This window comes from Elephantulus edwardii, unplaced genomic scaffold (genome assembly GCF_000299155.1).
Source record: "Elephantulus edwardii isolate Elephantulus edwardi_28Jun2011 unplaced genomic scaffold, EleEdw1.0 scaffold00074, whole genome shotgun sequence".
Classification (NCBI taxonomy): Eukaryota; Metazoa; Chordata; class Mammalia; order Macroscelidea; family Macroscelididae; genus Elephantulus; species Elephantulus edwardii.
Window position 1 is genome coordinate 11,967,753 of NW_006399824.1, and position 11,506 is coordinate 11,979,258.

Genomic DNA, 11,506 nt, shown 5'->3' on the forward strand with positions numbered 1-11,506 from the left:
AGTTCCTTGAGCTTAAGATATGCTGAGCGAGTTCGGCCCTTTTGATTTTCTGACTCCAACTCCTTGCACATTTCATTGTAATATTTTGCTTTGTCATCCCATGTTGCCTTTTGAAATCTTCTATTCAACTCTTTAGTATCTTGAATTCTTCCTTGTGCATGGTCCTACTTACAGGAAATACCTAAGTAGAGAGCAAAGTTCAATCATGACTATTAGGGGGAGGGTAATTTATTAACTAATTTATTGCCTTTGAGTTGAAGCCAACTCATAGCTGACCCTTCACAGAGTTTTCAGAGGCTGCAAATCCCATAATAAGAGATCTTTCACTAGAGGAGCAGCTGGTGGATTCAAACCGTGTTCCTTTGAGTTCACAGCACAACTTCTTACTCACTAGGTCACCAGAACATCCTCAGGAGCTAGAGACTAATGGCTTAGGGGACATTCAATTTCTGTTCAGAGTGATAAGAAAATTTGGAAATGGATAGTGGATAATAATAATGACTGAATAACATGATGCACTTAACTAATGTCATGAAATTATATACATGAATGAATAATTTATGAATGAATGAAAAAAATTGTTACATATACATTTACTGCAGTAAAAAAGAAAGAAAATAACCCTCCTCCAAACTCTAACACCAAAAACATAATAGGTAAAAAATGTTCAGAGGAATAGAGGAAGTAAAACATATTTCAAGTCAGACGAGAAGGAAGGTGCAGAGACAGGGATGCTCATAAATAAAGGCAGTTTGTTAAGAACATTCAGGTCTGATGACTTCTATTTTTTTCTTTAGCAAATCCAACGTGACCTAATGTGCTAACACTGCTAATAGCCATGATGGAAAGGTGGCTTAAAGAGAGAATAGTAAAGGTTTGAGCCCAACACAGGAGTGAACAGAAGCAGTGGCTGACCCAGCCAGTAAAAGACTTAGATAAAGTTAAAATTGACACCCATGTGAGATTTTTTTTTTCTTTCTTTCTTTCTGGCTTCAGTTAGAACAGCTAAAGAAGACGAGTGATTTGAGGACTAATTTAGACATGTTTTTCCTAACAAGAGCAATATTTGAGGTAATAAATGAAATGGAAAAACAGACAAGACTATGTTGAGCAGTGGAAAAACGAAAAGCCAAGGGGAAGCATCAGATTAGGAATCAGGTAGTAATTGGGAGGTCTCAATGAGAGAGCACGAGCAAGCAAGTAATGGAGGAACACCGGGTGGTCACCAGTAAGAAGTCTGGTGATGATGTAAGGAGAACAGGAGAACTGGAGGTGACAGCGAGGATTAGCTAGAAGTGAACCATTGAGATACAGGTCAGGTTTGACTGGAATAACGGAGCCAAACAATAGGCGTATCAATGTGGATGCTGATAACGTGTGGTTTGAATGTTTGCAGTGGTTAATATTAAATTCTGTGAGTTTCAAAAGAGGAGTCAGCTAAAAGAAGATAAAGAGAAAAGATGTCTGAAATTACCAGTAAGGAAAATGATAGTTAAGTTTCTCTTTTGTAAAATATTAAGGAGAGGTGTGTAAGGACGTGAATCAGGAAGAGAGGCCATGGGGAGAAAAGAATATACTTGTATTTGAAGGAGGCTATAACCAGAAGGCCACAATGTCTCGGTGGTTTGAATCTACCAGCACATCTGAAGGACAGAGATGGGCAGGGATACTTAGAAAACTTGCTCAAGTTCATCTGGTGAATAACAAGAGCAGATGAGAATCTGAGACAACTGATAAGTATTCTAGCGACGGGTTCTTTCATGGTACTAGAACTTACCAAGCAACTGTTTGATCTGCAACTGTTTCAATCACAGTATAGAGAGCAAAAACAATCCAGTACATCATCCATCGAACCTGGAAAGAATAAAAAAAATACTCATGAAATTAACTAGAATTATATGCAAGTCTGAATAACTGTATTTACATACTATAATGAACTCAGCATAGTATGGTGCATGTTGCACAGTTAACAGAAAGCTCAGTGGTTTGAATCCATTAGCAGCTCCACAGGAGGATGGGCAGTCCTCTCCCGCCAAATTTACAGCTTCTGAAATCAGGGAGAGGGTTGTTGAGTAGGAATCAAACCAGTGGGCAGCAGAAATAGGTGATGGTTTAATTTTGGGAATTAGAATTATGTCTGACTTTTTCACATTTTTAGGTAAACAGATTTATGTTTCTTCATCACAATTACTACATCACCAGCCTTGGGATAGAAGAATCAAGGAATAATAAATTTCTGGGCCTTATATAATCTGAATGATTATATAATCTGAACAACCTTATATAATCTGAACAACCAAAAATATTTTCCATAACTGCAGGACCAACGGTCAAAGGCAAGAGATGTTTAAAATGCTTTATATACATGCATGATTCTTTGTGAAAATTTTTAGTAATTAAGTTATAGAAATAACATAGCACAATATATAGCTGCATTTAATCTTCAAAATTCTGCATTATCTATTTGGAAACTGTTCTGAAATTGAAGAACAACGATGAGTTTATATTAATGATACAGCTATAATGCTGGTCCCCGAATTTATAAATCACTTTTCCAGGCTTACAGAGTTCTTTCTGATCCCCTCATTTAAAACTATAAACATGTTTCTTTTTCCACTTATTATCACTATGGCAGCTCAGGACATTTTTACCTCTTGTCTGGTTATAGCAAACAAAATGGTCCCAGCTACTCTGCTGGTTCTTTGTATTCATCTTTTTTCTGGAAGGCTGCCAGATGAATTCTTTATGATGTAGTTACCAAAATTTACATCTTTCCACCTATCTCAGTGCAGATTCTGATGCCTCTCAAGAGTGTTGAAATTTAAAGAATCAAACCTTTTCTCTTCTGCTTATATACTAGTACAACAATAGTTAATACACAATACCATGCTAAATAAATGCTGTTAGTTGTGGTCGATTCCAACTCATAGTGACCCTTGGGCTAACTCATTAGATATATTAATTCACTTAATATCCAGTTTGGAAGTAGTCTGCAGCAGCCAGATTCTACAGAGGTCTGTTTGCTGGTTCAGGTGACGATTAGAGTGGGATGTTGACTTGCTAATGGGTGTGAGATGATGTGATTTGACCTCCTACTTAAAAACACATTTGTTCAGTATCAGGCTGGTTTTAATTGTTTTTTGTCAAACATTCCTGTAAGTGGTATAGCACTGGTCTGTTCATTTGCTTACAGAGGTAACTCATGGTTGCTTGCGATGTTAAACATTGTGACACTGATGTGTCAAATGTGATAATGGTTACCAATGGTGGACAGTGTTTGGTGGCGCTCCCTGATTAAAATAATCTTGTTAGCAGGAGTGGCATCCACTTCCGAAATAGCTTGCCTCCGGAAACGCTATGAACCTGGAGAAATGATGAAAGTTATGCAAGTGTTCAGGCCTTTTGTTCATAGGGTCAGTATGAGTAATTTACGACTTGATGACACTTAACAACACTACCACCACCACCACCACCACCACCACAATATCCACAATATGAGATAGGTATTATTCCATCTAGTACAGATTTTAAAGAAATGATGGCACAAAGAGGTACAACGCCTTGCCCCAATTCATGTAAGAAGAGTAGGAAAACAAACTGCCTGATTTAATCTAGCATTTGTGCTACTGAGCAATAATACCATACAGAGAAAGGGAGAAATTGCTGATTGTGGGGGTCTAAGAATAAGCTCTACTTTCCTTGTTCTTATTATAATCAATGACAGAATGATTCAGGTCCTTATAAATATCCAGAAAATGGACCTATTTCATTTTAATACAGATTGTTATTTATTTCACAGTCAGTATACAACTACTATAACTCATGCAGTTTTAAATTTACATGAACATTAAAACACAGTCATGAATAATGTATCTGAAACAAATGCATTGTGAAATATGAATGATATAAATTTACTCTAATTTATATATTCTTTCTCCTGAAAAAGAAAAAACCCACAACCCAACACCAAACACAAAAACACACACACAAAAAGCAAACAAATGATACATACAAACAAAAAAACCCCCACAAATCACAAAATCCAAAGTAAATACAGCACATTATTTGATTTGCATTTATCCTTCACTGTTGTCAGTTCCAAGCTTTTTTCCCCCCAATAAAAAACATGATTCTACAAACCTCCCAAAAAGGCAGACCCAAGCTTCTGTGACCTACTAAGTCTGTCAAAGTTTAAGCTCAGTAGTTTGTTGGAGACAATATGGCAAACAAGTCTCTAGGATAAACAGGAACACTCCTTAAGACAATCAACCATTTAACATCAAAAAGGGCAGCATGTGGCCCAAGAATAAAGCTTAAAGGCAAGAAGAAATAGGAAAGGGGGAATTAAAAAGGAATGGAGTCCTTGTGGGGACCAAACAAAATGCAAATTGTTGAATGGGAAACCAATTCTAGAGTTGCAGTTAGGGATCTTTCCAAATTATTGAGGAGTAGTGATGTCAGTTTGAAAACTAACATGCGTCTGATTCAGGCCATAGTCTTCCCAATTACTAGCTACGTATCTGAGAGATGGACAAAGAATAAGGATCACAGAAAAAGAAGTGATGCCTTTGAGCTGTGTAGTGTTGGAGAAGAGTACGGACTGTTCGTGGACAGCCAAGAGAACAAACAGGTATGTCTTCGAGAGGTACAGCCGGAGTGCTCTCTGGAGGCAAGAATGATGACTTTGCCTCACATATTGTAGACATATTGGTAGGAGGGGCTACTCCTTGGAGAAGGATATGATACTGAAAAGGGTGGAGGTTTGGAAAAGGAGAGGAATACCCTCAACCAGGTGGAATGACATGGTGACTGCTGCAATGGACTCTTGTGTGTCAGGAAGTGAGAGAATGGTGAAAGAAAGAACAGGGTTCAGATCTTTTGTTCATAGGGTCACTATGAGTTGTACTCAATGACACCTAATGACAGCCAATTATGATATTTCCGACAACATCCTTCAATGTTCCTGTCTTCAGTTGTCAATTCTTAGCTTTAGACCAAGGTCTATCTTTAGACCAAGGATTATCTTCTGGAGCTAAAATATAATGTGTGTTTGTGTCTGTTTTCTTCCCCTCCTCAGGCCTTACCCTTAAAAGCAAACAAATAATACTCTCATCCACAGTCAACACTCTTGGCACTAGCAGCCAGAAAAGAAAAAGACATACTGTGATGGGAAAGTCTGTGGTTAGAGACCTCCCTAAAGTACTGAAGTGCAACAATGTCAGTCTGGAGACTAAGGTGTGCCTGATACATGCCATGGTCTATGCAATCACTTGCTGGACAATGACTAGTGAAGATAGAAGGAGAATTGATGCTTTTTTAAAATTTTATTATTTTTGTGTGAATGTACCATCAAATCAGATCTGACTGGTACAGGAGGAGATTGGCCCTCCTTCCCTGGCAGAGCATCTGGCGGGTTTGAACCGTGCGCCTCTGGGATTGTAGTTGCAGCTCCTTGCCACTAGGCCACCAGAGCTCCCCAGAATTGATGCTTTTGAGCTGTGGTTTTGAAGAAGAGTATTGAATATACCATGGAATGCTAAGAAAACGAATAGATTTGTCCTGGAGAGGGTGAAGCAAGGCTACTCCTTGGAGGCAAGGATTCTGAACCTTCATTTGACATACTTTGCAAGGAGGGACCAGTCCTTGGAGAGGGACATCATGCTTGGGAGGGTGGAGGGACAGCACAGGAGAGGAAGATTCTCTATGAGGTGGATTGATTTGGTGACTGGGGTATTGGGGGTAGGTGTGCTGGAGACAGTAAGATTGGCAAAGGATAGTGCAGGGTTTAGGGCTGTTGTACATAGGGTCGTTATGAGTTGCAGGCAACTTGATGGCACATAACAACAACAATACATGAGCTCATTTATTTAAGTTTTCAAAATCCAGACTCTAATTTAGGACTTTTACCTTTTGACAATATTCATAAGGTTATCACTGACCACAGACCTCTTCAAAAAGAAGAAAAAAAAGAAGTGAAGAAGAAAAAAAGAACTATAACAGAAGAGAGAATCTTCATAACACTGGAAGGGGCAATAGATGTGAGCAAACTTTTTAAAATGACACCTATCCCTGAGAGTTACAACGCAAAGGAAATAACAAGTGAAAATGTTCTAGATGGAACCTTCCTATCCTAGAATTTCTGAGAAGATGCAAGTAAACACTAAAGTTGCACAGTACAGAGTTTGAGAACAAATCATAGGAAGGACTCTCCTCATTTCACTACCAAGAGAGTTAGGAACACTGTCCAAGGTCACTGAGCAACACAGAACCTCGAATGATGTAGTTTTTACAAAAAGCTGCTGCCATCAGACCCATGCTCATACACTCATCTGTCAGCAAGTCAGAACCAACTCATAACTGACCTCCCAGCAGGTTTTCAGAGGCTGTAAATTGCACAGGAGATTGCCCACATTTCTCTCACAATGCTGCTAGTAGATTCGAACAGCCTGTCCCTGGGTTGGCAACTCAACTCCTTAGTGTAGGCCACCAGAACTCCCTGCCATCAGACCTGCTGTCTAATATCGGGTCAGAAGGAACCGATAGCTGACCCTCCAAATTGGAGAGACTATGCTTATGGCTCTCCAATTCTCTAGAATTTCCCAGTTTTCTCCCTCAACTCTATAGTCAGTGCAAGATTTCACTATAAATGTTATCACCTTCTTTCCTATGAAAGTGGAGACTTAGAGTACATTAAATTTCGTTTTCTTCATAGAAAGATGAGGAGATGCTCACAGTGTAAGTAAAACTATTTAAATTGGTGCTTGTTGCTTTTCATTATGTTTATGCTCTTCCAAATGGTTAAAAAAAAGTAATACTCCATCATTTGTCATAATCTATCTGCCAACAGAGCTGAACAGGGGTGGAAGGGATTGCACAGATAATAACAGCTGTTGCTTATTTACTTTCACATGAAGCCATCAACTTTACTAAAGATGCACAAAATTAATAGTTGCTTCAAGGCATGTAATATTTATTTTAAAAATTAAAAGTATTTAATTTGTGGGGATGTTTAAGAATATAAATGATGGAAAATAAAAGGAAAAGAGTAATTTCTTTGTAGTTAAAAAAACCAAACTACCAAATCAATAAGGTATCCCTGAACAGTCAGTCTTCTGGAATATTAACTACAATTTTATAGAAGCAAAACCTCAGGATTCAAATATTTTCTTTGACAATCTGTTCTCTGTAATGTATGGATTTCTTAATCTCTTTATCAGAAATCTAGACTTCAAAGCAATGAATGCAAATCATAATGAAATGAATTCTATGAGCATATGTATTCATGGAAGAAACCACAAGGAGAGTTAACCTTGAAAATACATTGCTTTCTCTTTTCCCATTAATGGATTTGGTTAGGGTTTTTATATCAAATGATTACTCAGCAAAGCTTTTATTAAAACTATACTTCAAGGCCACTCAACCTACTGTTGAAGGTTTTGCCCCAAAACAAAAAAGTCAAAGTAGAAAAAAAAATGGTGAGCCACAAAAGATTAAATATGTAGGTATAAGTAAGCATATGTGAAGAGAGAAAAAAAATCTCCAGTTCAACAGAAAACACTATAAATAAAATGCATTACTGATACCAAAAACTGGTAGGAAAAAATAAAATTATCAACTTTAAGAATGCATATAAGCAAATATAATAATCTATTAAAATACATTAGTCAATAAAAGTCAATAGTTTAATAGACACTTTTAATACACCACAATTAGTTTTTTAATTTATTGGATAAAAGTTTTTTAATTTATTATAATAAAGCATCATCTCAGGGAGTTCTGGTGGCTTACTGGTAAAGAGCTGCCTTCCCAAAGTGCAGTGTTAGCCTAAAGTTGGTTTTTTTAGTCATTACTTTAGCTCTCTTTGGTCTCTAGCTATCTCAACTGCAGACACATGGTCTTGCAGAGCATCAACAGCTGTGTGCCTAGGATAAGAGAGTGCTTCCCACACTGAGCAGCAAAACTTGAGGGAGACTGGAGGAAAACTCTGGTGAGAATAAGACTCTCGTGGTGAAACCCTTGTGATGACAGCGGAGAGATTATGGCATTGTTGTGACAAGGGGTAACCAGGAGTCCTGAGATAAAGGCCATATTTAAAGGTTTTGTTGTTCTTGCCAGATCATTCAAAGAGAAGCTGACTTAAAACTGCTCTGAGGAAAACCATGCTGGATGATTTGGATTTGGCTGCTGAACTGAAACCAGGACTTTCACTAATCAAGGAATTGTGTTTTGCTATTTATCTGGCTTGGGACTGTTGGACTAAACTTGACCTGCATTGTAAAATATTCTTTGCCTCTCCCACTCTTTTCCTTTCCTATTTCCCTAATAAACCCCACTCTTGGTACCACAGCTGTGAGTACAGTCTGTGAATTAAATAATAAATGAATAAATGAAATAAATGAAACTCTTGCTCCTGGTGTGCCTCCAGGAGCACCAGGAGGCTGGGCTTTTCTCACTCCCGCTGACCATTTCAGAAAGATATTCATGGGAACATAGGTGGAAAAAATAGCAGGCTTGTGGAAAAGAAGGCTGCATCTTCCTCTGAGATAAAAGGAAAGAAAGAAAAGAAAGTTATGTTATGCAGAGTGTGGAGGCAGCTCACCGTTGAGGGTCTCTGTTTCATTCTGCAGCATGGAGGAAGGCCATCTGTGAAAGCTGGGTATAGGTTCAAAGGTAAGTAGATTTGACAACAGCTGTAAACACTGAAGGTCTAGGGCACTGAAACAAGAGGTTTCAGTAGTGGTGGCATCTTCCTATCCATCAAAAGGCATAATACAGGGTTGTGGCTGCTTTGTGGTCGCTCAGGCAGGGCCTGTATTCTCAGAGCCTCCTTCAAGGTAGGGGGACCACAGAACTAGTATATTTTTCTCCTTCCTGCTAGTTATAAAAGAGCAGGAAAACCTGGATGCTAAGTGTGGAAAATGAGCAGTATCTTTAATGGGTGCATGAGAACTCTTTGCTAAAATAGACACTGTTATGGACTATTATGTAAGAGAGAAATAAAGTTCTATACTCCTTCAACCCTGACATTATTGTTACATGTTGTTGTTATTATTATTATTATTATAAGTTATTGCTTTGCTGTTGGTTACCTGGCGTTGGCCTATAGTGACCTTTTGTAAAACTAAAAGCCTTGTCCTATGACTTTAATTAAAGATAATTGGCATATTTGAACTAACTTTTGAAGCTATTACGTCATTCTATCTCATTTTCAATGACTCCTACTTTATCAAGCATGATGAGCTTTTATAGTGATTGTAGTTTTTTCCAATTTAATAAAAAGAAAACATGTTTGGGAGGTCAAGTGCAAGACCAAATAAGCACTGGTTTTAGGCTCAAGTAGGTGCTAATAATGGTGGTACTTGCTGCTGTGGTACAGCTATCTTCTTTGGGAGGTAGTGATGGGTACTGTCAATCACCAATGATCTGGAGATGAAGGAGGTTGCTCTACACTTGTTAAGAAAGTGTGGGGGAGATGGTCTCAAAACTTTCCTAAGTATGTGTGAACAAATTGGTGGGTAAAAATGGTTGACGTTTTCATGTAGCAGAGTGGGGTAGAGAAAGAATTACTAGTTTTAAATTTTTTAAACACACACACACACACACACACACACTGGTGGTACAGCACATTCCATGGTTCCATGGCAGGGTGTTAATGGAAAGGTCAGTGGTTCAAATCTACCAGCTCTATGAGAGAAAGATGGGCAATCTTCTCCTGTAAAAATGTACATTCTTGGAAGCCAAGCAGGTTGAGTCACACCAATTCAATGCCAATGGGTTTGATTTTTTTTACGCATAGAAATAGGTATCAGAAAACATTCACTATTTCATTATTCTTGACATGCAGAGTTCAGTAAATTTATATTCATTATGTTGTATATCTGTTTACCACTTTTTCTTTCCTAGTATTTCTATCACCCTTAAAGAAATACAGTCTTAAAAATTACTGTGATCTCTCTGTAAGTGTGGTTTTTAACTGGATGAAGGTGTTATCATTTGCACTGTCAGTGTCTATGACTTGGGCACCAATTTCTACCTACTTTTCAATAATATAATAAATGGAATAAATAATCTTATTAGAAAGATGTACTTTAAATACTCAACTACATTAATTGCTATAGAGTCAGAACCAACTCATAGCTGACTCTCCAGTGGCTTTTCAGAGGATATAGATCACAATGAGGAAACTGCCTATCTTTCTCAAGCAGAGCTGCTGGTGGGTTCCAATTGCCACAGACATGTGGGCTTTGAGTCAGCATCAGAATTCCCTACAGACTGCACCATCAGAAGTCCCTAAACTTTAAGTATATTCTGAAAGAAAGGCCAAGAAGATATCCAAATAATAAAGTGCATAAAAAAGAATCAATGGTAAGACTACATGAAAACTATTTTAGGGCCTAATAATATTTTTTTACTTACTTTGTTTTATCTGTTTTACTTTCTAAACATGGATTTAGTTGCCTGGAACAATATATATTTAGTGAATGAACTAATGAAACTGGCCTAACATACAAATAAGATGTTTCTGTCATTTTCCAAAGTATTTTGCAGTAAGCTACTCTTAAGAAGTGGTCACCGTAAAAGCAATCATTTTTCTGCTATGAAAAATGTTATACATTAGTTTTATGACTAGTGAAATGTGATAGTTTAAAATAAGATGTTTATAGGTGAAAAATTTATCAATTAATATTTGAAAATAGTTTATACTCATAATTAGGCAAGTTGCTCTGAAGATTATGGAGCCATCTGTGATAGAAATAATCATATTTATAATGATATTCTGTTTTATAAGATATAAAGTACATAAAGTTTTAATAAGGTATATCTGATCATCAAGCTAGCACTTGCTTTTATCAATACTCAAAAATCCACAAGGCTGTGATGGTGTTTCTAACTTTACTTTCTTCTCCAAGGATTACAGGCTATTTTAAGCCCAAGAGAACACTGTAAAGTGAATATACCCACAGGCTAAATTTACTATCAAAAGACTATGCTCCATTTAATAAGGATGCACTTACCTATCCTTCATGTAGAAAGAAAAGCAGGTCTCATTTCATAGTCTTTTAATAGCCTTCAACAAAAGGAGCTTCTTATAATTTACATTCTTAGGTAAAGTTTTTATGAAAGGGATTTAGATCCCAGGACATACATAGAAACAAAAAGTGAATGACAACTATAAAATGATTCCATGACTTCCATCATAGAAATGGAAAGCAATGCAAATATTTCAAGTATATAGAAGATTATCTTCTGGTGGAAGGCATGCTGTTGTACACCAGTAAGAGTCACAGACAGTAGTAGTTGTTAGGTGCTGTCAAGTTAACTAGTACTCACAGTGATGCTATGAATAACAGATTTGAGCCTTGCCTGATCCTGTGCCATGCTCCTGTACCACGCTCAAGCGTATTCTTGTAGTGAGTATTTAAATCAGTTTTGCTAGTCTTTCTCTGCTTCACTGACCTGACCCTCCACCCTTCCTCAGCATGATGGTTTGTTTGGGTTTTTTACA

The 11,506-nt window shown here is 37.4% G+C and overlaps 1 protein-coding gene across 1 annotated transcript in view; it reads right to left on the reverse strand.

Annotated features, from left to right (window-relative positions):
• The window catches only part of REEP3 (receptor accessory protein 3), a 116,357-nt gene that overhangs the window by 22,718 nt on the left and 82,133 nt on the right, over positions 1 to 11,506 (reverse strand). Inside the window, exon 3 of the mRNA XM_006889023.1 lies at positions 1,778 to 1,854. Coding sequence (XP_006889085.1) covers positions 1,778 to 1,854 — 77 coding nt within the window. The remainder of the gene's footprint in view (positions 1 to 1,777; positions 1,855 to 11,506) is intronic.